Raw genomic sequence first — 26,463 nt, 5'->3', positions numbered from 1 at the left:
TCTGTGTTTCCACTTTGGTGCTTCTGCAGTACACAGGTGTGAACCCAAAAAGACTTCACATGCCTAAAGTAATGAAAGAAAATCATAACACAAGAAGAGTTAGTTCCTCTGACAAAAAATAATTTTTATTTTGTTTTCTTTTCTTTGTGTGTGTGTGTGACTGTCAGTCACATGTATTCCCAACATCTCCTAGGCACAACGATGGGACCCAGATCTGGCATTGTTTATCATAGCACTCTGTCTCCCTAAGCAATGAATAAATGCAACAGTCTAAGGGGTAGACACAAGCACCAAGTAGGACCTATCTGTTTCATGAGATTAAAGAGAGAGCCTCTTTTTTCATTTATAGTCTGGTAGGAGCCATCTTTCATGCCATGTGGACAAAAAAGCTCACATAAGAGTGATATGGTCGCACAGAAGGAACCAAGGCCCAGAGGCAGAGAAAAACTGGAGATAACAGCTTTGTTATAAACCCTGGATTGAAATATGCTCAAAGTCTACCACACGCTGAGACTTGACAGTTACCAGTCAGCTTTTTTTTTTTTTTTTTTTTTTTTTGGTTCGTTTTCTTACTTATTTAAGCTGGATTGAGTTTTTAGTTGATTTCTGTTTCTTTTACAAAGAAGGTTTTGCCTAATGAAAAGTCCATCCCTTTTCACAAGAAGAAGCCCAGGAAGGGACAGAGCCATGGTTAGAAGCTTCTATCAGGGTCTTGGGGAGCATGAAGTAAAGAAGTGTCACTAGGAATTCAGCAGCCGATGAGCAGTATTCAGGGAGCCATCGACCTGCAGAAGTGTTAGGGCTTCCAGCAGAGAAAGCAATGACATTTGTTGTCAAACTGCACCACTGGGAAGAACACCAACTAATCACTGGTAATTCTACATGGACCATGGTCAACTGTTGGAAGAAAGGGGTTTGGAAATAGAGTGTGACCTCTCACTGCTTTATTAGAAGTTCTTTTTCCTTCTTTGGTGTTATGAAAGGCAAAGACCAATGAAAAGCATTTCACAATTTATCACAAGCCAACATTGCATGTTTATAGAAAAAAAAGAAATCCTCAAAATTTCTAGAGGCAAGGCTGGTGGAGCTTCAGCTGCTGCAATTTAACGTACAGTTGTTAAGTGTGACCTCAGACTATTTACATCAGTGAAGGAAGTGAGCAGGGGTCATTCCAGAGTGAGGAAAATACTGACAATAAGGGCTTTGAGCAGACCTGATGGAAGAGACGAGGTGGCATTTTAGAAGGCGTTATGAGAAATAAGACCAGCTAGTTACAAGAGGGTTGGGTTACAACTGCAGCTTAACAGAGAAGCTTAACTTGAATTTAGTATGGAATAGAAGCAAAAAGGAGGATTTGTATATCACTTACTAGTAAGGAATTAGGATATCTCTTTCACTTGATCACAGTATAAACAGAATCACACTCAATTAGCTGTTTGAGTTCCAAGTTTCCTTATACAGCACAAAGTAACTGATTTTCGTTTTGAAGATGCCCCTTACACTCTCACTCTACAGTGAACTGTCCAAGGATCAAAGGGCCAACTCAATACAAAGGAGATGAGTTCTGCTTCCAAACACTAGACAGGAAGAGAACACAGTACATTCATACCACTCCACATCCTCCATTAATTCCATCACGTGTGTCCCACAGTCAGGCAGATGTTTCTCTTCTCCTGCAGGGATGCTCTTACTAGTCTAGATACCTGCCTGGAATGGAGAGCTTATTATCTTTCAGCTTGAAGAATACAGAGTTTTTGTAATTATTTATTTCTCAGATTGTTCCCTCAAACAGGACTATCCCAGACTGGCTGGGTCTGTACTCATGCTGACTCACAAGGGAATAGATAGATGTGTTCCTGGAGGGTAAACTCAAAATTCCACAAGCTCTGCCTCCAAGCAGCTGACCATGCAGCAGACTTTGACTCCCTGCTGCAGACTGGCTCTAAGTTTAATAATGCCAACCGTTCTTGCAAGTTTTATAGAAGTTTGGTAAGAGCAGAGATTGCTACAGCCACCGGGAAAAACAATTTCACATCTGCCAAAGTTCAAGATGTGAATATGTTTGTGCCCCCTCCTAAGTATCTGCTCAACATGTGCATGTTCATGACCAAAGAAGGGAAATGACTGAAATTTCCAGCAATGAAGAATGACTGAAGAAATCATGCTATGGTCTTACACTGCATCAAATTCAGCAGTGAAAACAGATGAAGAGTAACACATGCCAATGTGGATATAGCTCACAAGGTTGGCTGAGAACAACAAAGAAGCAATTCATGGAATACCTACATTTGGAGGTTATATATCTACAATTCAAAAACATGAAAGCCTGATGTAGAGCTAAATGATATGTGCATATATGTTCATTCATCAAGAAACACAAAGGGATGGTGAAAGATGTTTCTAGTTCTCTTCTGCAGGAGAAGAGAAACATCTGTCTGACTGTGGAACACACATGATGGAATCAGTGGAGGATATGGAGTGGTATGAATGTACTGTGTTCTCTTCCTGTCTGGTGTTTGGAAGCAGAACTCAACTCCTTTGTATTGAGTTGAGTCCTTGCACAGTTCACTGTAGAACTGTGGTGAGTGTCAGGATCCTGGATATCTCCGAATAGGATGGAGAGAGATGTGATTAGCGACAGGCATGAGGGGGACTCCAAAGATATGAGATTCTCTATGTCATGGAGAATAAATGTTTGCTTCCTTCTCTTTTTTTTCTGACAGAGTTAGACCGTGAGAAAGAGAGACATAGAGAAAGGTCTTCCTTGCGTTGGTTCACCCCCTCAAATGGCTGCTATGGCTGGCGCGCTGCACCAATCCCAAGCCAGGAGCCGGGTACTTCCTCCTGGTCTTCCATGTGGGTGCAGGGCCCAAGTACCTGGGCCATCCTCCACTGCACTCCCTGGCCACAGCAGAGAGCTGGCCTGGAAGAGGGGCAACCGGGACAGAATCCGGCGCCCCAACCGGGACCAGAACCCGGTGTGCCGGCGCCGCAAGGCGGAGGATTAGCCTAGTGAGCTGCAGCGCGGGCCTACACCTTGTACAGTTTCATAATTAAATGCATTTTATAAAGACTCATTTTGGTGGGGTCCTTAGTTAATAAGGGAAACCGGCTTTCCCTTGACTCCCTGGCTCACAGTTCTGGAGAGGTGAAGGTTCCTTTGCATTTGAATGCCAGTGGCTTTCTGAGAGAAAGGACCAAAACAACCAACCAACCACAGACATCTGTGTCCATATATTAAGCCCTCAAGAGCCTCTGCATCTTGCATTCTCACCTAAAACTAAACGAATGCCTTCTCTAGCAACAGATCCGGCGCCCCGATCAGGAGCACCCCGGCACCCGGGGTGCCGGCGCTGCAGGCAGAGGATTAGCCTAGTGAGCCGGGGCGCTGGCCCAACAGATATTATCTTAATGTTTGAGACACAATAGTCATAGTTACTGTGCTAATGAAGTTTATTTATAAGAAAAAAATCACTAAAACTAATCACTTCTCTATTAAGTACATTTCGTATAGTAGTAAAATAAAGAACAGAAGTTTAAAACAAGCTTAATGTGATTTTTAGTTCCAAGTATTTTTTCCAAATCATTTTAATTCCATGGAGTTGGTTACCTGAGTAACTACTGAGGTCCCAAAACAATAATAATAAAAAAAGATTGCACAGGGAAGAACAAGTCATCAGATGAAAAATTCATTTCAAATTTTAGATTCAATTAGTCTCTGCTCAAACATGCATCTCAATTAGTAGCAGTACAAGTCCCACTAGTGACAGCAACACCTTTGCTCATCCGAGTTTTTAAAGACTGCATTTGCATGTTATGATCTGATGTTCTATGCAAACAGGATTCCAATCAACCACAAAGTCAAATAAGAAACGCTATTGTGAAGATAGGATTTAGTGAAGGTGATGAAAATAATGTTGGAGAATTACTACAATCAAATCCCATAAAGAAATGAAGACAGAGCATAATCAGGACTGTTGAACAACAAAGAAAAACATTTCCAAGAAGAATTCAAAATAGATTCTTCATGGGTGAATTATTAAGAGTGGTGTTTCAGAAATCTGGTCAGCCATCAGATACCTTGTCAAAAATAACGTTTTACGTTATTTCTATGAATACACCAAATATGAAGGTATCCATGCCCTATCACTTTACATATATTTTTAAAAAATACTATATATAAAAGTCAAAGTTCCTATACAGCTTAGCAAATTATAGCATGACTGAGGCTATAATCTAAGTTTTGTTAAAGCTAAGGTAGCCTACTTATTTTTAGAATTTAAGTTGCAGTTGTCAAGAAAATACCAAGTCAACCTTGTTTATCAATATTATGGATTTGTTGCAGGTTAAGAGAACTCACTTTAAGATTCTTTCCATTACCAACTATTTTCAGATGAGGATTTCCTGTGTTGGTCTTCTAGCTTAAACACAGATCTAAGAAATCACTTCAGTTTTGAGTCCAGTTTTCTCAGTGAGCTCCTGATTCTGGTTTTGGAAACTGGAGTCAGCTGTGATTCACCATGTGCCTGAGACTGCGGAAATAGTGGACATTGCACCCTTAATAGGATGACATTTGGCTCTAAGTACTATGTTCATGATACCGGAGCAAAGAAAGCAATGTGCCTCTGTGATAGGCTCAGTAACGCCCACCAAAGATGTCCATGTCCTCATTGCTGGTCACTGGGGATATGTTACTTTAGATCGCAAAAGGACTTGGCAGATGTGACTGCATGAAGGGACTTCCAATGAGATTATCCTGGATACTCAGGTGGACCCAATGTCATTGCAAGAGTGTTGGAACGGTTGTGAAAAATGTTAGGACAGAGGCAAGCCTCCGAGAGAAGAGGTGAGGCTGTGGATTTTAAAGATAAAAGATATGACCATGAGCCAAGCAAGGTGGACAGCTTTAGAAGCAGGTAAAGGTAAGGAATTAGACTCCCCGCCAAAACCTCCAGATGATGCACAAACTTAACCCATTTTAGAACCCTGGCCTTCAGAATTCAAGAGACTAGATTTGCATCGCCATACAGTCATTAATTTTGTGGTCATGTGTTACAGTCACAACAGGAAACTAATGTACAGTCTTGTTCAGAGTTTTTGAATACTCACGGTGGGATGGGCACTTGATGCAGCAGTTAAGTCATTGCTTGGGACACCTGCACAACGTGTTGCAGTGCCGGGTTTGAGTCCCGGCTGCTCTGCTTCTGATTCCAGCTTCCTGCTAATGCACTTCCCGGGAGGCAGCAGATGATGATTCTAGTAGTTGGGTCCCTGTCATGCATGAGGGAGATCTGGACTGAGTTCTAGGCTGTAGCCTGGCTCATTCCTGGTAGTTGTGGGAATTTGGGGAGTAAACTGGGGGCACAAATTCTCTCTCCATCTGTCTCTCTGCCTTTCAAATAAAGTGAAAATAAATACATCTTAACAATTTTTGAAAGAAGAAGGACGGCTTAGTTTTTATTCTTCAGGTTCCTTATTTAAGTGGTGCGTGGCAAAGGCAGAGAAATGGCTTCCCTCTTTACCCATCTTTCTTTTCCAGGTCCGTATCAAAGTCTCTCCCTCCACGAGGCCCTAAGGCCATCCTCTTGTCTCTCAGGTTATATTTGTGATGACCATGAAATAAATAATTATGCTGGGACAACTGGAGTAAGGTGGAATTGTGCTGGGGCAGATGGTCCCTGCACTTATATTTCCAAACCTATTTGATTTGGTCTTGAATTGCAATGAGGCGCTTGCATGTCTGTCTTTCTTATCTCTTCCCTTTTTTCTCTCTACTTTTCATGATATAGTCATTAGCATCATCATCATTATGATGAAAATTATAACAGCATTTCAATCAATCCACCATGGCATATTATTAATGATTTTGTCCTTGAAATGATGACAGTGCGGTGACACTATTATTCACATTGTCTATAGAAATTAGAGGTATGGAGAGGTTAAGTATCTACCAAGGTCATACATCAGGAGGTGGCATGCAGTTTCAGATGTTCTGGCTTCTTCATCACCACCCATCTGGCTTCTCCCAATTGGACTTCTCCCAGAGAAGGTGCTAAGTAGTTGTGTGAAAAGAAATGGATAGTTGGGTCCACATGCCTAATCTTAAATATCGGTGGGAAAAAAAGAGTTTAGTAGGACACAAATAATGTCAAGGTAATAGTTTGTGTTCTAGCCAAACTTCTGCGGCCAACTAAAAGAACAAAAACAACTATGCACACCAAATATTGTCCTTGGCCTTCGCAGAGCTAAATTAAAATGATTAGAATTGATTTGGGGAAATGAGAGTTATTGGAGGGAAGATACTCATCTTTGAAGTAGATTTTTGATTAGAGCTTCACCACAATCTATAAGTGGAGCTGGCAGCTGTATTTTCCTTAACAGGTCAGATGCTTCCCTGACTGTCCTTGACAGCAACTAAACAGCAAGGGCATTTTTTCCAAAGGTTTGTGGGCAAGAGAGATAACAGTTAATTAGAAAAGATGGAGCATTTATATGGCTTCTTAAATGAATTCTCTTGCTGAATTTGAGACAAGTCCTGTTGAAAAACAGCCCTGGGCTTGGACTGCCAGCCAAGTGTGGGAAATCTTCTGCTACTTAGCAAACAGAATAAACACAAACCATGCCGAGAACACTCACAGGCTTAAAGTCAGGCTCTGAGAATTAGCCAGTGGGAATGATACTGCATCTTTACCACATAAAACTCTGCTTCCTATGTGAACCCTGATGTATCAAATAAAGGTAAGTACATTATAATAATGATAAGAGGGATAAAAATAGGTACAATTATCTGAATGGTGTAAATAATAAGCGCAATTTGATAAAGAATGTTTTTTGAAAAAAACATTAGATTTTTTTATATTAAATCATGTGGATATAAATTTACTAGAATCTCAACATCATCATTGGATACATAATTGTTTAATCATATGACAGTTAAGTTACTATAAGACCTAGTCTTTTCCCTGTTCACAATTGCTAGAGAAGTTAACAGGTTAGATTATCTAGGCACTTCTCAAATTAAAAAGATCAAACATTTTTCTCTCCAGTATGTCTTGACACTTTCAACTAACTACAACTGGAGTTATTAACATATTCCAAGATATTTAGCTTTTATTTTATGTACATTGTGACAAGTAGAAAATCATCATAGTTCTTGTGGAACAACCTCCTTTCTCTGTCTCTCTCTCACACATACAAACATACACACACACACACACACTAAGGACAAGTATCGCTAAAATATGCACATATGTGTAATACCCTTTCTCAGACTATTTCATGAAACTGATGAAGTCAAATCATGTGGGACGTCTGAGAATCTAGGAGGCTTCGATTATGCAGTTCAGGAGGTATGCTATTAGTGACCCTTAAAGAGCAAACCATTCACAGTCACATGTCTATCAAAACACAAAGTGTGCACCAGAGGCTCTGGAATATTTGATCAGCTCTCCTGACTTTAGTCCTGCAGAATATCAAGTTCCTGTCCTCCTCCACAGCCCCAGGGAGCTACTCTTTCCGGAAAAAACGTTGGGAAGCTTTTTTCATGCATGACTGTGCTCAGCCTGATCCTGTGGGAGGTGTGGAGGAAGAAAGAATTTGGCTGGGGGAATTGAAGCATATTAAAACACACACACATATACACAATACAATAACAACACTGAAAAACCAAGCTTCTGATTTGGCTAAAGAACACTCAAGAGGTGGGTTTGTAAACCAAGGCTTCAGGATCTTCCAGGATCCTGATGTGTCCACTCTGACCATGAATTCTGGCACTAAAAATAAACATATTGCTAATTGCAAATAATGGAATTTAAATTTTGTCTTTCATCTCTGATAGCCAGCATATATGAAGTGAAAATGAGATGGATTTTTGTCACCAAAGGAAAAGTCATGTGACATCAAAGCAGAGTGTGGCACAATAAAGCTGATATAATCTCACCCACCACTTTCCACTTTAGTCACTCAGATACTGGTTCATTTGAAGTAACAATGCCCAGTTCTATGACGTTCAAATTTTAGCTTCTTTTTAAAAAAAAAAAAACAACAAAACACATTTATTTATTTTAAAAGCAGAATTACAGAGATGGGTAGAGACACAAAAGGAGAGAGTTCTTCCATCTGCTGGTTTACTCTCCAATGGCTGCAATGGCTGGGGTTGGAACAGACCGAAGTCAGGAGCCAAGAACTTTCTTTGGGTCTCCCATGTGGGTGCAGAGGCCCAAGCACTTGTGCCAGCCTGTGTTGCTCTCCCAGGTGCATTAGCAGGGAGCTGGATTGGAACTGGGGCAGCTAGGACTTGAACTGATTCCCACATAGGATGCCAGCAGCCAGTGGCAACTTTATCCACTACACTGGCCCCAAATTTTAGCTTCTTATCCATCCTATTTTCTTCTTCGAAGCTTAGAATTTTGGCTGTGGAATGCAAATTGAGTTATGTGGAAGAAACCATAAAGTATTCTGTTTTCTAAATAGAAACACAATGCAAAATTCAAGTTATTATATATGTTCTAGTAGACTCAATGTCAAAAAAAAAAGAGCTGGAACTTCAAAAGTACATCTAACCCAATAAATAAAATATTATCGGTTCCAAATTGACATTTTTTTTTTTGCTTAGCATATTTTTTGATTTATTAACAACTGAGTATTGGATATTCTTTTTTTAACTTTTATTTAATGAATATAAATTTCCAAAGTACGATGCGCCGCGGCTCACTAGGCTAATCCTCCACCTTGCGGTGCCGGCACACCGGGTTCTAGTCCCGGTCGGGGCGCCGGATTCTGTCCCGGTTGCCCCTCTTCCAGGCCAGCTCTCTGCTGTGGCCAGGGAGTGCAGTGGAGGATGGCCCAAGTGCTTGGGCCCTGCACCCCATGGGAGACCAGGATAAGCACCTGGCTCCTGGCTCCTGCCATCGGATCAGTGCGGTGCAGCGGCCGCAGCGCGTCGGCCGCGGCAGCCATTGGAGGGTGAACCAACGGCAAAAGGAAGACCTTTCTCTCTGTCTCTCTCTCACTATCCACTCTGCCTGTCAAAAAAAAAAAAAATCTACTATGAGGGCAGTAGTATGTAAATAGTTGTTATGCTGTATTGTTTAGGGAATAATGACGTGGAAACAACTCTGTACCTGCTTAGTTCAGAGGCATTTATGGGGGTATAGCTCAGTGGTAGAGCATTTGACTGCAAATTGACATTTTTTTCTATGAGTCTGAGCTCTGATGTATTTTATACTAGTAGCAAACTTCAACTTGGACTAGCTACAATTCAACTGTGCTATAGCCATGTATGGGAAGTGCCTGCTGTGTTAGCACAGCTCGTGTGTTCGTGAAAAAAAAAAAAAAAAAACAACATAGGCTTAACACATACAGACTTCTTTCCTACAGGACTTTTCATAGCCCTCGACAAACTAATGTGCCTACTGAAGGCTTATTAACACTGACTCTGCCAACACCATCTGACATGTAGACTTGCTGCACATGACATCATTAGGGAAAATTCTCTGCCACTGGATTTACAGATAGAGTTGATAAATGACCTATATTCCTATATTTAACTCACAGTTCTGCCACTTAATTGGTAGCCAACACTGCACAAAATACTAACCCTACATTTGTCTCCTTCCCTGGAAAATGGAAATTCTACCAAATTTTGTTGGACCAGTCTGCTGACTAAATGAGGCACCCAAAAAAAGGTGCCTGGCACAAGGTAGACACTTGCTAAATGTATATAATGTATGTATTTTCTCTATATATTTGTATTAGAAGGGGCTGCATATCCGTAACACATTTGAGACTACATATGGGCTCATGGTTTTCAATGAATCCTACCACACCAGTAAATTTTTCAAAGGACTTGATTTAGAACTGTATGGTTTCCAATCTGCATCCAGGAGTCTCAGGTGCAAGAAAACACAGCTGTGCCCTCAGAGCAAAGAAAAGGCACTTTATTCTGGCTGCAAGCTTTCCACTCCAGCTTAAGCCAAAAGACCTTTTTATACTAGATTTTTAGATAAGCTTCCTCTCTGAAGAAAAACAGCTGCAATTAAAATTAATTTGTAATCTGCTATAGTAGGCACTTAAAAAATGGAGTAAATGTATACCCAAGTTTAAGAGTTAAGTCACCCAGTGAAGTAGGTTACTAGAACTGATCACGTACCCGGGAAGGTCACTGCTTATGTCTGTGAAGAAAGGAAGCATGCTATACTAGAGTGAGTGCTGCAAAGAGTACTGCACAAACTCTACTAATGGATATGCTGCTGGGACAGTCTGTATCCCACGAGCTCCAAAACTGACAACTCAGTCCCATTCATTTTAATAATATAATAAAAAAGACAGGGTTGTCTGGAAGTAGCTTATTATTCTTTATAAATATTTATTTATTTCAGAGTTACACACACACACACACACACACAGGGAGGGAGAGAGAGAAGGGGAGAGGGAGAGGGAGAGGGAGGGAGGGAAGGAGGGAAGGGGAGAGAGAGAGGGAGGGAGGGAGAGCGAGAGGGGGGAGGGGGAGAGAGGGGGGGAGGGGGAATTCTCCATTTGCTGGTTCACTCACTCCCCAAATGGTTGCCAATGTCCAGGGCTGGGCCAGACTGAAGCTGAAGCCAGGAGCCATGAGCATCGGGGTTTACCACATGGGTGCAGGGGCACAGGCATTAGGCCATATTCTGCTGCTTTTCAATTAGTTGGGAGCTGGATCAGAAAGTGGAGCAACTGGGACATGAACTAGCACCCATATAGGATGCTGGTTTCACAGGTGACAATATCATCCGCTACATCACAACACCATCACCCACTTCTGATATTAAGAATGAAGAACAGTGTTTTTTCTACTTACTATTTGTTGAATTCTTTATTTAGCAGAGGGTTGTTTGTGAATATAAAACAAATTCAAAGTATGTCATTGTAAAAATTAAAAGATTAAGAAAGGAAGGGAGTGGGAAGTATCATTATGATCTTAAATCTGATCATACAAAACACATGAAATTTGTTCTCCTTATATAAATAAAATTTTTTTAAAATGCTGAAAGGATCAAACCTGAAATTCTGTGAATTTTTCTCAGAAAATAATTCAAATTTAAGAGTGCATAAGAGAAATTTCCAGGCAACATCTAGTCATAACCATGTTTTACTACAAAGATTAATTTTACAATGAAATTGTGCAGGTCTTTGTCAGTCTAGCAAACATTAGCTGCAAAAGCAGAAAATCTTAGTCAGATAGAAAATAAACATACAGCATATTTGCACAGAACAAAACTAATTTAAAGAATTCCTTTGTCATAGTCTATTTTCGTCTGGTGTGACAGAACTCAAGACTGCTAATTGATAAAGAACAGACTTGGTATTACAACTTGGGAGGCTGAGCAGTCAATACAGCACCTCTGTATTGACAAAGGTGCTGGCATCTGATGAGGGCTGCCTTTTTTTTTTAAATAAAGATTTTATTTATTTATTTGAGAGGTAGAATTAAAGAGAGAGAGGTCTTCCATCTGTTGATTCACTCCCCAAATAACCTCTTTGGCCAGAGCAGGGCTGATCCTAAGCCAGGAGCCAGAAGCTTCTTCTGGGTCTCTTATGCAGGTGCCAGCACTTGGGCCATCCTCCACTGCCTTCCCAAGCCATAGTAGAGAGCTGATCAAAAGAGAAGCAGCTGGGACTAGAACCAGCGCCCATGTGGGATGCCGGCACCACAGGCTTAACCTACTGTGCCACAGTGCTGGTCCCTGATGAGGGACTTCTTGACCCAGCAAGAGGCATCACACAGCCAGAGAGCAGGCTTACAGCTCAGGTCTCTTGTCCACTTCCAGTAAGGCCACTAATCTCATCATGGAGGGGCACTATCTTCATGACCTCATCCACCTCCCTCCTAGAGGCCCTACCTCCAAATATCACTAACATACGAATCTGGGGATTCAGCTTCTAAAACACAGACTTTGGGTGGGTACTTTCAAACCACAGCCTGGCAGCTGGGAAAGGAATTTTGTGAACCCTCTGGGCTCTTCCTAAGGTGGACAGAGCGATCAAAGCAGCTGGAAATACATGACCTTAAACATGGTGCTCGAGACAAATGTCTTACATAGTGTGTCTGTACTCGTTCAGAGTTCAACATCTCTGCCCTGAACAATCACAGCCTTTTTTGGTCTGTACCTATTTTGGTGTCTGGACTTGATGAAATGTATTTCATAACTTTTAAAGTCATTAAAAAATCTAAGTAAATAAAATAAAATCACAACAGAAACCAAATCAAGTAGTTACCAGTTTGGGAAAAATGCCTGGGAAACAGGCCAATGGAGTTGTGAAATATAAAACTCTTGATAGAAGTGCATTTCAACTGCCAGGATAGTGTTTTGAAAGCAATAGAGAAAATTTCCCAAACTCACTTCATTTTAAAAAAAATTTTAAAAAGATTTACTTATTTGAAAGAATAGCAGAGGGGAAGGGAGAGAGAAAGAGAGAGAGAGAGAGATCTTCCACCTACTGGTTTACACCCTAGAAGGCCAGCATTGGGCCAGGTCAAAGCCAAGAGCCAGGAACTTTATGCAGGTCTCCCACGTGGATGCAGGGGCCCAAACACTTGGGCCATCCTCTGCTGCTTTCCCAGGCACATTAGTAGTGAGCTGGGTCAGAAGTGGGGAAGCCAGGACATGAACTGGCACCCATATGGGATGCCAGTATCAGAGGCGGTAGCTTTACCAGCTACATCACAGCACTGGCCCCCTTTCAAAACTAACTTAAAAAAAAAACAACTCCCACATTTTTGGTTTTATTAAAATAGAGAAGTGTCCTGAAATTAATTAAAGGTACATTTTTTTTCTCTCATTCATATCATCCAGTATTAATATCAATATGAGACACTCAGAAGTTTTAACTCTAAAGACAAAGTGTATCAACAAACATTTGTTAATTGCTGATTGTGATTTTAAAGGCATCCTAGAACATTCTTTAGAGTTAATAACAGCAAAATTTATTGAAGGCTTACAACATACCACCCTCATTTCTAAGTGTTTAATGTACATTGTCAATTTACTTAATGCTGCCAACAATAATCAGATTAATGATCTGGTCATTTAATTACTAATTTATCCAGATGACAGCAAGGAAGAAAAGATTAAATAATTTGCCATAGGTCACCTATTGAATGAGAGAGAAAAAGGCCAGCATTGCAGCATAGTAGATTAAGCCTTGTCTGCAACACCGCCATCCCCTACAAGCTTGGGTTCAAAATCCCAGTTGCTCCACTTCTGATTCAGCTCCCTCCCTGCTAATGTGCCTGGGAGGTAGCAGAGCATGCCCGCAGTGCCTGAGCCCCTGCTGCCCACGTGGGAGATGGGAATGGAGTTCTGGGCTCCTGTCTTCAGCCTGGTCCAGCCCAGCCCTTGCTGTTGTGGGAATCTGGAGAGTGTACCGTGAATGGAAGATCTCTCCCTCTTTCTCTAATTCTGCCTTTCGAATAAATAAATCTGAGAGAGAGAGAGAGAGAGAGAGAGAGAGATGGGATTTGGATCCAAATTGGGGAACAGTCTTGGATCTTAATAGTCACTTTCTACTTCTAAAATAACACACTAAGCAATGACAATGTAACATCTGTAACACTGATTACATTAACTAAATTCACTTATATGGTGCACCCAGAGAGGATCTGCAGACAACAAATTATGTAAAAATACACACAACTGTTCATGCTTCAAATCTAATAGGTATTAAGATAACACAAATAACTTTTAGATACATAAGTATATATTTAGAAAATTGTTTTCATCTATTTATGTTCATCTTATTTGAAAGGCAGAGACAGAGAAACAGAGACACAGAGAGATTTTTCCACCTGCTGGTTCACTCATCAAATGTCCACAACAGCCAGGGCTGGGCCAGCCTGAAGTCAGAGCTCAGAGTTCAATCTGGGTCTCCCATACAGGGGGCAGGAACGCAAATACTTGAGCTATCACTTGCTATCTCCCTGGGTATTCAAGAGTAGGAAGCTGGAATTAGAGACTTGAACCAGACACTTCAACAGCAGATCAGGCTTCCCAAGCAGAGACTTAACCACTGCACCCAAATGCCAGCACCATCTTTTTCTTTTTTTTTTAAGATTAAAAAAAAAAAGTATGCTTCCTTCAGAGGGTGGAGGAAGCACAGGTGAAAGACTACTTATGTTTTTTTCTGGACAGAAGGTAGCATCTTTAGAAGTCCAACAGACATGGAGCCACAAGTCCTTAGCTTGAAACCTTGACTGGCCTCGCTCAAGTTAACTAACCTCTGAAACTTTCCATCTCACAGCAATGGTCTGCACTCAATAGGAATGCAGGCATTTTAGTCAGTATTGTTTTAGTAAGAGACTGAACATGACTGAATTAACTCAGGCATAAAAGTAGTTTTCCCAAAGAGTACCGAAATGAAGGAGGGGAACTTTAGAAACCACAAGAGTTCTAGAACTTCAGGAATGGGACCTGGGATGAGGACTGGCTGCGTTACAGTCATTTGCCCTATGATGGTGAACTAGGTCTCACCAGGCCTGAGCCAACTGCCAAGAAATAGAGCGATTTGACTGGTAGCCCTGCCAGAACCATGCAGTCTCTCAAAGAGCAGGCTGAATAACAGATACCAGTGGAATCTAAGAAAGATACCACAGAGCAGGCACTTGGCACAACAGTTAGGCTACCAGTTTAGAAACCTGCATCTTATACAAGAGAGCCTGGGTTCTGGTCCTAGCTCAGCTTTCTAGTACAGCCTCCTGCTAGTGCAGATCCTGGGAGGCAGCGGGGACTGACTTGGGTACTTGGGTCCCTGCGACCCACATGGATCTGGACTGACTTCCCAGCTGCCAGCTTTGTCTAGCCAACCTGAGGGCATACAGCATTTGGAAAGTGAACCACTGGATGGCGGATCTGTCTGCCTTGTTTGTTTCATGCCTTTCAAATCAATCAGAGGTGGGCATTGGGCACAACGGTCCAGATGCTGCTTTGTATACCTATATCCCATATGAGTACCTGGTTCAAATCCCAGCTCTGCTTTTGATTTCCAGTTTCCTGCTAATGTGCATCTGAGGAGGAAGCAAGTGGTGATGGCTCCAGCAGTTGGTTCCTTGCCACCCATATGAAAGACCTGGATTTACTTTCTGGCTCCTGGCTTTGACCTGGCTCATTTCCTGCAAAGCTGAAGAGTGGATGGAAGATTTCTTATTTTTGCTTCCAAAAATTCTTTTTAAAAGGTTATTACCAATAAAACCAACAATAGATAAAAATATCAGCTATAAATGACCATTTCCCTGGCTCCAGACTCTACTGTAAGCATATTACATGTAGTATGTAGCTCATGCTTGAAGGAAAGGCCAAGTTGTGTACACAACAGACTATATGTATGCAGATTCAGAAAGGAGTGCAGGAGCAGTGGGCTCAGGTGACAAAGAGCCTTGAATGGGAGGGAGGCTGAGTTATATTTAATTGTATTGACAGCTTCAGTGAAGGTCAAAGAAAGGAAGGCAACACAACCACAGATCTATATTAAGACAGTCAACCTAGATGAGAGGCAGGAGCAACGGGAGGTGGGGATTCAATGACTCAAGCATTTCAGATGGAAGTTCAGCAAAGACCCCAATTCAGTAGGTAGTAGTGGGGATAGAATGGAAGGTGAAACAAAACCAAAACACAGATGTGAGGTACGGGAAAAGCCTGAGTACCAACAGAGACAGAGAAGAGGAATAGGAAGGGTTCTGTCTGGCTGAAGTATTCTCCACTGAGTACCAAATGGGGATGGTTGGTCCTTAGTAGCTAAAAGCGCAGAGTCAGAGACGAGAACAGGCTTCCGGGGGGATGAGGATGGATTTGGTTTTGGGCATGAGGAGTCGGAACATATGATGAATTTTCTGAAGGGGATATGAAGCAGGCAATTCCAAACAGGGCATCCACCTAATGATAAAACTTGGGGGGAAACTCAAGCTTCTGGAGTAGATGAAGCTGAAAAAAAAAAAAAAACCCAAAAACAAACAAACCACAAACACAGAGAAAGACGAAATGATGATACGATAGACAAATACTTAATTCTAATGCAAAATGCGCTTAGTCAACAGTTTGTAAAATTTTAAAAATTTAAATTTATTAGGATTTATTAGTAACACAATTACACAGAATAAAGTTTAGGAATTCATCAATGATGGTCAACAATATGTGCTTCTTGGTGGCTTTTTAAACCATATTTCTTATTATTCAAATTTATTCAGGTTTTAGTTAAATTTTAGGTACACAGCTTCACAATGCGGACATTACAGGTCTCCCATCAATAAAAGTAATGAAAACATTTTTCATGAAAGGCACATAAAGAATCTAAACTAACACATGTAAGAAATTTCAATAACTCTGAAATTCTTTACATTACAAAGAAGAAAAACAGAATCCCTAAAATGAAAAGAGATACAAACATGGTTTGTGGCTACCCAGACATACACATACACACACACTTCAACAACTATTCTTCAGGAAAATGACAACACAAAACTGAACTTCAACAAAACAACAACACATAATCAAACCGAGAAGCCACTTACCAACGAAGCTTGTTGAAAGACTAGTTTTTCCCAAGATGAATAAAAAAGAGGGAGGTGGGATGAGGAAGGCTTTTCATTTCACTGAAACAAGGTCACAGAGACACACTAACAGGAACCCTAGAAAAGGATCCCATCAAGTTCACGATCTAGCTGATAAGCAACACTTAATTTGAGCATACACATAATCACTGACGTTTAAATACGATTACTCATTTTCTAAGTGCCATTGTCCATTTCTTCTTCAGAAATAAGAGCATAATTTAAAAAGAAATAATATGAACTCAAGCAAATGGAGGAAATTTGAGTATCCAAAAAGCAAAACGTAGCTTTAATGTAGTGTGATAACTGAATTTGAAACCTGTTTCGTAAGTGAATTTGAAGCAGTAGGATAAAGATCTTTCTTGTTAACCTCTAAGGAGGAACTATCATGAATGCTAGGTACAAGGGATTTCCCAAAGGAAATACACAAATGAATGCTTCAAAATTCATTTTGCTGACTTTTTTTTAACCCACAAAAATGCTCTCAACATCTCCACCTAAACTTAGTTATAAATAAAAGTGTAGTTATTTCAAGAGTATAAAAATTAATCAGGCATCACCTTTAAGGCAATGCATTGAACACCATCCAAATATTAAAATTCAAAGTGAAAGCAAACTAATGAATAAAAACTAGGTGTTTAGAATATGCTTAAGATTGTATATCCTCAAAAACTTAAAATTTTAGTTATTTGAACCAGATCTAATGTAGAATCAAAGCAGCATGCACTCTTCAAATTAAGAAAAAAAAAAAAGACAATCCATACAGTGTTTAAATAAGTGATCCAAAAGCAGGTATATTCATCCTCTTTAAGAACATTTCAATAAAACACAGTAAATTTAAAGAACAAATTATGTTATTAAAATAGTCTGTGCAATGTTTGTACAAATAACATTTTTATGAATACAAGTATACATATAATCAGGGTAAGGGCTGCAATGTTTCCTAATATTAATTGCTGCACTTAAAAATCTGTAAGACAGGAACATAAATAAAGCTCTTCAAAACTGGCAAACACAGTAATAGTCTGTCATTCAGTACAAGGTACTTGATATTTATGGTATTTTCAAAGCCATCACACTAGAATTGCAAGTTACCACTCTTAAAACCTAATAGTTATGTGGAAAATTAAAGTTATAAATACATGTGTACATACATTTGCATATTTACACTTAGACATAGAAGTCACCGATATTCTAGAGCCCAGCTTTAACACTGCCCTTCAGCTTCCCACTGCAGGACCATCTTACACACTTAAGAAAGGTCCTTCTGTTACTTTCAGTTAAAAACAAAACGAAACAAAACAAAAACAAAACAAAACAAAAAAAACAGAGTAACTTTGGTGAGGTACCGGATGCATCTGCCATACCCTACATTCTCTGCTGCTGTAAGACTCTAGTCTAGAGATCCGTATAAGCACTCATTTGGTTTGAAAATGCAATTTACCATTCACTGCAAAACTTAGAAGAGACCACAATCTTTTAGATTATTTTTTATGATGACATCTGTTACAGCATCAAAAACAAACTGCACATTCTTAGTATCTGTGGCACATGTGAAGTGGGTGTATATTTCCTTTGTGTCCTTTCTTTTATTGAGGTCTTCAAACTGACACTGAATATATGCGGCTGCCTCTTCGTACGTGTTTGATCCTGAAAAAGGAAACAAATAGAACAAATAGAACACGGGAAGTTAAAATAAAGCAAAATAGACCTTAAAATATTGAAGTCAGCTTTATTCATACAAAATATGTGGACTCATTAACTGCATTTTCCCCTTGTACAACAGGACAAATGAAGTCTCACTGGAAAACAACACCTGCAGATGACTTTTTAATGACTGGAAGTCACCCCTAAAATTAAAAAAAGAAAACAAAAAGCCCCTTCATTTGGCCTTCCATGATTACCATGGTCTTTGCTCCTGCCCTAACCCCCAATTGTTGGATGTCCTTTCTCTCCTGCCCACTCTCTTCATCTGCACACTAAACCACTTGCTTGCTTGATGGTGCATGTTACTTCAGTCTAACCCAGAGGTGGATCAATAATGTTGGCTGAACGCTGATAGGTGTTTTTTCATCTTTCCCACATAGAAGTAATAGCATTGCTCCCTCATTTTTCTTTATTCAAAACCTGAACAAGGGTCTATAATGTGGCTTGGGCTATGAGGTTACAAAAAAGTGAATGATACCTCCCGCCTTGCAACCGGTTACTGACTAGACTTGCTCTGAGTACAAACACTCTGGAGACTGCTGGGAAGTATCTACAGATATTCACACACATGCTCGCATCCAGCAGTTCTGTATCTAGGTGTAGAGTGGACAGACCCATGTTGCTGGGTTCACCCAAGGGCATATAAAGCATGTGAACAGCACAAAGCTCAGCATGTTCAGACAATGGGCTGCGATGCAGGACCGCAAAATGAGGGTGGAAGCACCACTGCTGCACACAAGGACAGGGACCACTCGCACACATAGCTTAACAACAACAACAACAAAATGAGTGTAAAAAGAGTGTCTGCTGGATGATCTGCATGCAGAGGAGGGCAGGTGGGGTTGATTCAAGACTGAGAGTTGGCATGGCAGAGCTTCTGGAGTCCCAGAAACATTGCGTTTCTTGACCTGAGTGGTGGAAATCTATGTGTTCTCTTTCTTTTTCTAATTAGTTAATTAAGTTCATTTTATTTGAAAAGCAGAGAGACAGAGAGATCTTCTGTCTACTGGTTCACTTCCCACATGCCTCCAATAGCCAGGATTCGGCCAGGCTGAAGCCAGGAGCCTGGATGTCCATCTGGGTCTCCCAAGTGGGTAGCAGTGACCCAAATACTTGGATCTTCACCAGAGTACACATTACCAAGAAGCTGGGCTGGTAGTGGTGTACTCAGAGCTCAAACCTGGCACTCTTGTTACGGGTTGTAGGTATCGCAAGTGGTGACTTAACTACTGCACAAAATGCCTACCCTGAGACGTTCACTTTTGAAATTTCAATGAGCTTCACCCTGGGGTTGTTTGTAGATATGTGTGTGAGTGTGCATTTTGTGTATGTATCTATGCATGTATCCATAAAACATTATTTTAATAATATACTCATGTGCATAATGTAATAACATATATCTATAAACTACTATGCAATGTTCATTTTGAACAAAACTATATAATTTTTTTCTTGCAGTAACAATCTACAATTCTCAGCTTGTGCTGTGATGCCATTCTGAGGAGCTCCATCCCTCAAAGATCCAAGACACAAGCTACCACCAGCATTATCACAGTCCTTTCCCTCCACTGTACTGCACCAGCAGGTATTTCTGACCACTCACATTTGCTCAAAACTGGCACTCCACACAGCTCTTTCTAATTCATCAAACCCAGATGGGCTCTCAAGCACTTAACAACTTTGTTCTCCTCCTAAACACTAAAGATAACCTTTATTTCAGATTTTATTATATGAAAATTGTTCACAGTCTCAAATCATTTGTCAGCATTAGGTCTCCTACATTAGGAATACAAACACTTCAAGAATAAGCAACACACCATACAGGCAAGGAGACAATGGCAAGACATTCCAAGTCCTAAGAGAAAATAACTGTCAACCCATTTATGAACGAAGGAGAAATAAGGATCTTCCACAACCAACAGAAATTGAAAGAATTTGTAACTACTTGCCCAGCCCTACAAAAGATGCTCAAGGATGTGCTACACACAGAAACCCAGAAGCAGGAACATCACTACAAAAGAAAATGAATGCAGAAAATGACTCAGTAGAAGTACAAATGAAATTCAAAATATATAAACAGGACTATGTAAGGAAACAAGGCAGAGAAAAGACAGATTTAACAATAGTTACATTGAATGTAAATGGCCTCATCTCCCCAGTTAAAAGACACAGATTGGCTGAATGGATAAAAAAGAAAACCCATCTTTCTACTGCCTACAAGAAACAAACTTTACCAACAAAGATGCAAGGAGACTGAAAGTGAAAGGATAGAAAAAGATAATCTATACTAACAGAGACCAAAAAAGAGCTGTTGTGACCATGCTAATATCAGACAAAATAGACTTTAACACAAAAACTATTAAGAGACAAAGAAGGATACTATATAATGATTAAAGGATCAATTCTACAGGAAGATGTGACTATTATAAATGTATATGCACCTAATTCCAGGGCACCTGGCTATGTAAAAGAATTGTTAAAGTATTTAAAGGGAGATATAGACTCAAATACAATATTAACAGGGGACTTCAATACCTCTTTCAGCAATGGACAGAATAACCAGACAGAAAATCAACAAGGAAACAACAGAGTTAATCGACACCACAGACTAAATAGACCTAGCAGATATTTACAGAGCATTCCACTCTATAGCCACAAGTACACATTTTTTTTCTCCAGTGCATGGAAATTTTTCTAGGATTGACCATATGCTAGGCCATAAAGTGAGCCTCAGCAAATCCAAAAAAATCAAAATCATACCATGCAGCTTCTCAGACCACAATGCAATGAAGCTGGAAATCAACAACTCAAGAATCTCTACGCCATACGCCAACACATGTAGAATGAACAACATGTTTCTGAATGAGCAGTGGGTCATAGAAGAAATCAAAAAAGAAATAAAAAAATTTCTGGAAACAAATGACGATAATACAAAATACCAAAATTTGTGGGGTACTGAAAAAAGCAATGTTAAGAAGAAAGTTTATAGCAATTGGTGCCTATATCAAGAAACTGGAAAGACACCAAATAAATGAACTATTTATCCATCTCAAGGATTTAGAAAAGAAACAGCAAACCAAACACAAAACTAGTAGAAGAAAAGAAGTAATTAAAATTTGAGAAGACAACAAAATTAAAACCAAAAAAATATATAAAATATCAGCAAAACAAAGAGCTGGTTTTTTGAAAAACTAAACAAAATTGGCACAACTAAGCAAAAAAAGGAAAGAGAAGACCCAAATCAATAAAATTAGAGATGAAAAAGGATAACAGAGAAATAAAAAGAATCATCAGAAACCACTACAAAGAGCTTTATGCCAACAAACTGGGAAAACTAGTAGAAATGGATAGATTCCTGGACACATACAACCTAACTAAATTGAGCCATGAAGACAGAGAAAACCTAAACAGATCCATAATCAAGACAGAAATTGAGGGGCTGGCGCTGTGGCATAGGGTGAAAAGCCGCCATCGGCAGTGCTGGCATCCCATATGCGTGCCAGTTCAAGACCAGGCTGCTCTACTTCCAATATTCTCTACTATGGCTGGGAAAGCAGCAGAAGATGGCCCATGTCCTTGGGCCCCTGCACTCACGTGGGAGACCTGGAGGAAGCTCCCGGCTCCTGGCTTCAGATCAGCACAAGCCCCAGCCATTGCGGCTAATTGGGGAGTGAACCAGCAGATGGAAGACCAGTCTCTCTGTCTCTCTGCGTCTCCTGCTCTCTCTGTGTAACTCTGAATTTCAAATAAATAAATCTTTTAAAAAAGAAAAGACAGAAATTGAATCAGTAATAAAGGCCCTCCCAACAAAGAAAAGCCTTGGACCAGATCGCTTCACTTTTGAATCCTACCAGACATTTAAAGAACTAACTCCAATTCTTCTCAAACTATTCAAAACAATTGAAGGAGAGGGAATCCTCCTAAATTCTTTCTATAAAGCCAATATCTCCTTAATTCCTCAACACAGAAAAGATTCAACAGAAAAAGAACTATAGACCAATCTCCCTGAGGAACATAGATGCTAAAATTCTGGCCAATCGAATCCAACTACACACCAGAAAGATCATTCACTCATTCCAAGTGGCATTTATCCCTGGTATGGAGGGATGGTTCAACATTCATAAATCACTCAGTGTGATACATCACATTAACAAACTGAAGAACAAAAATCATATGATTATCCCAATAGATGCAGAGAAAGCATTTGACAAAATACAATACCCTTTCATGATGAAAACTCTAAGCAAATTGGGTTTAGAAGAAATATTCCTCAACACAATCAAAGCAATTTTTAACAAACCCATGGCCAGCATCATATTGAATCAAGAAAAGTAGAAGCATTCCCCCTGAGATTTGGTACCAGGTAGGGATGCCCACTCTCACCACTGCTATTCAATATAGTCCTGGAAGTTTTAGACAGAGTCATTAGGCAAGAAAGAGAAATCAAAGGGATACAAATTGGGAAGAAGGAAGTCAAATACCCCTATTTGCAGAGGATATGATTCTATATATAGGGGATCCAAAAGACCACTAAGAGACTATTGGAACTCATAGAAGAGTTTGGTAAAATAGCAGGATATAAAGTCAATACACGGAAATCAACAGCCTTTGTGTACACAGACAATGCCACCACTGAGAAACAACTTCTAAGATTAATCCCATTCACAACAGCTACAAAAACAATCAAAATCCTTGGAATAAATTTAACCAAAGATCTCTAGGATGAGAATTATAAAACTTTAAAGAAAGAAATAGAAGAAGATAAAAAAAAAAAAAACCCGGAAAAATCTCCCATGTTCATGGAACGGAAGAATCAGTATCATCAAAATGTCCATTCGTCTGAAAGCAATTTACAGATTCAATCAAAATACCAAAGACATTCTTCTCAGATCTGGAAAAAATGATGCTGAAATTCATACGGAGGCACAGGAGACCTTGAATAGCTAAAGCAATCTTGTACAACAAAAACAAAGCTGCACGCATCACAATACCAGATTTCAAGACATAATACAAGGCAGTTATAATCAAAACAGCCTGGTACTGGTACAAAAATAGATGGATAGATCAATGGAACAGAATAGAAACCCCAGAAATCAATCCAAACATCTACAACCAACTTACATTTGACCAAGGAGCTAAAACCAATCCTGGAGCAAGGACAGTCTCTTCAACAAATGGTGCTGGGAAAACTGGATTTCCACACGCGTAAGTATGAAGCAAGACCCGTAACTTACACCTTACATAAAAATCCACTCAACATGGACTAAAGACCTAAATCTACAATCCAACACAATCAAATTAATTGAGCACATTTGGGAAACCCTGCAAAACATTGGCACAGGCAAAGAATCCCTGGAAAAGACCCTAGAGGCACAGGCAGTCAAAGCCAAAATTAACAAATGGGATTACTTCAACTTGAGAAGCTTCTGTACTGCAAAAGAAACACTCAGGGAAGTGAACAGGCAACCAACAGAATGGGAAAAATTATTTGCAAACTACACAGCTGATAAAGGATTAATAACCAGAATCTACAAAAAGATCAAGAAACTCTACAACAACAAAACAAACAACTCACTTAAGAGATGGGCAAAGGACTTAAACATACATTTTCCAAATGAGGAAATCCAAATGGCCAAGATACACATGAAAAAATGCTCAGGATCACTAGCCATCAGGGAAATGCAAATAAAAACCACAATGAGGTTTCATCTTACCCGTTAGAATGGCTCTCATATAGAAATCAACAAACAACAAATTCTGGAGAGGAAGTGGGGAAAACAGTACCCTAATCCACTGTTGGTGGGAATGTAAACTGGGAAAGCCACTATGGAAGACAGTATGGAGATACCTCTAAAATCTGAATAAAGATCTACCATATGACCCAGTCATCCCACTCCTGGGAATTTACCCAAGGGAAATGAAATCAGTAAACAAAAGAGCTTTCATGCCTCAATGTTTATTGCAGCTCAATTTTCAATAGCTAAGACATGGAATCAACCTAAATGTCCATCAACTGAAGACTGGATTAAGAAATCATAGGATATGTACACTATGGAATACTATACAGCAGTAAAAAATGAAATCCAGTCATTTGCAACAAAATGGATCAATCTGGAAAACATTATACTTAGTGAAATAAGGCAGCCCCAAAGTGACAAATACTATATATTTTCCCTGATCCATGAGAATAGTGCACCTAAAACAAAAGCTGTAGAACTGAAATTGACACTTGGAGAAACAATCACTTGAACAACCCTCATCTTGACTGTTGAGGAACAGTTTTTAATTTTAATTTTTTTCTTTTTTCTTCTTCATAGTATATGCTGAACTCTTAACAGAGTTAGTCATATGTATATAAAGTCAATTAAAAATTGATCTCAGTAAAAAATAAGAGAGGGAGGAGGAAGTTTGTAACTGTAAAGCTGTATAGTTCTGCATACAGTCCTATGGACTTACTGCTAAGGATACAGTTTAAAAACTTGTCATGGGACTCCAAATCCCATTAAATTGGTAGTAAAATGCCATCTTAATTGTTAAAGTGTTCATATTAAGTGTTAAAGTGAACATATAGATAGGATTAAGTGTTAAAGAGATCATATAAACAGCATCAAGTACCTGGTAATAATAAGAGACAGAATTAAAAAGGAAGGAATGTCCAAGATGGGAAGCAGTTCACACAGCAGACTCATAGAATGACAATCGCTATAATTAACACTCTAACCTCAGAATCAGCCCTTAAGGTTTCCTGGTCTGGCTGAAAGGCTTGTGAGAGCATTTCAGGCACAGAAAGCCAAGACATTGTGGCAAAAATATCCTACATGAAGGATCTCTGTAAATGAAACCCCAGTGGAAAGAAGGAGCCATTAAAGAAGGATGGATTTTTCTCTGAAAGGAAGATAGAACTCCGTTTTGCTTAAGGCCTTGTCCAAATACTGACAGAGTTTGTGGTCACAAAAGTCCTCCATAGCTTTTGCAACTCATGGCAAGAGCCTTGGGTGATCACTGACATCATAAAAAAGAGTGTTAATTGTTAAATTAACAACAGAAGTCACTATGCACTTACTCCCCATGTAGGACCTCTGTCCTTAATGAGTTGTACTATGAGAATTAACTGCAAATCTTGTTCTCAAACAGTACTTTATACTCTGTGTGTGTGTGTGTGTGTGTGTATGTGTGTGTGGGTGCAAACTGTTGAAATCTTTACTTAGTATAGAGTTGGTCTTCTGTATATAAAGTTAAACTAAAAATGAACCTTAATGAAGAATGGGATAAGAGAGGTGTAGGAGGTGCAGTGGGAGTGGGGGGGTGGAAAGATGGGTATGGGGGAAGAACCACTATATTCCTAAAGTTGTACCTATGAAATTTGCATTCATTAAATAAATGCTTTAAAAAAAAGAATAAGCATCATATCTTAGAGACCCCACACCTTATATAACACCCTGTACAATATAATGTGACAAACAACCATAAGAATGTTTTATTTAAAATACTATCACAACATTACCTGTGAAACCCAGGATAGACGATGTAAATAGTACAACTATAGTCTTTGAATGAATATACATTTTTAACTGTTTTATGTTGCTATATACTTTCATCAATCATGGTTTATTTTACTTTATTAAGTCATAAGGTTGGTGCTCCTAAGTTCTACAGCAATCCACAGTGACTCATTGGCCACAGAAATTAATGTGACTGCTACATTGACAGATGTTTGCAGGAACAGCTTGCCCTGAGTGTCTAGCACAATTTTATGAATATATTCTGGGTATTCTGGGTAGCTGCTAAACTCTTTAACCCCAAGAGCTACAAGGGACATCTGTGAAGAAGTAATAAGTGCATCCCTTAACCTGACATTAAGTCTTACAAATAGCAAAGTATGTGTATGGTGAAGTTGTTTGGAATCAAGAACAGTGCAGATGAGACACAGGCTGAAGAATGGAGAATTGGGGGTGGGGGGGGGGAGATGGCACTATAGGTTAAGCATCTGCATGTGGTACTGGCATAACATAGGGGCACCAGTTCGAGTCCTAGCTGCTCTACTTCAGATCTAGCTCCCTGCTGATGGTATGGGAAAGCAGCAGAAGATGGCCCAAGTGTTTGGGCCCCTGCACCTGTGTGGGAGACTCAGAAGAAGCTCCTGGCTCCTGGCTTCAGATCGGCCCAGCTCTGGCCTTTTT

The 26,463-nt window shown here is 39.8% G+C and overlaps 1 protein-coding gene and 1 long non-coding RNA gene across 2 annotated transcripts in view; one reads left to right on the top strand and one right to left on the bottom strand.

Moving 5' to 3' along the window:
• The first annotated feature begins 6,501 nt into the window (after positions 1–6,501).
• LOC138849045 (uncharacterized) lies at positions 6,502–15,238 on the top strand. The gene is made up of 2 exons (XR_011387410.1): positions 6,502–6,738; positions 15,020–15,238. It is a non-coding gene; the product is annotated as an uncharacterized lncRNA (long non-coding RNA).
• Positions 15,239–16,063: 825 nt separating this feature from the next.
• The window catches only part of GNAI1 (G protein subunit alpha i1), a 111,129-nt gene continuing 100,729 nt past the window's right edge, over positions 16,064–26,463 (bottom strand). The window contains exon 8 of the mRNA XM_002712018.5: positions 16,064–18,226. Coding sequence (XP_002712064.1) covers positions 18,036–18,226 — 191 coding nt within the window. The 3' untranslated portion in view covers positions 16,064–18,035. The remainder of the gene's footprint in view (positions 18,227–26,463) is intronic.

Source organism: Oryctolagus cuniculus, chromosome 3, assembly GCF_964237555.1.
Source record: "Oryctolagus cuniculus chromosome 3, mOryCun1.1, whole genome shotgun sequence".
Lineage (NCBI taxonomy): Eukaryota > Metazoa > Chordata > Mammalia > Lagomorpha > Leporidae > Oryctolagus > Oryctolagus cuniculus.
The sequence above is the reverse complement of the archived record's forward strand: the minus strand, read 5'-3'. Positions and strand labels throughout refer to the sequence as shown.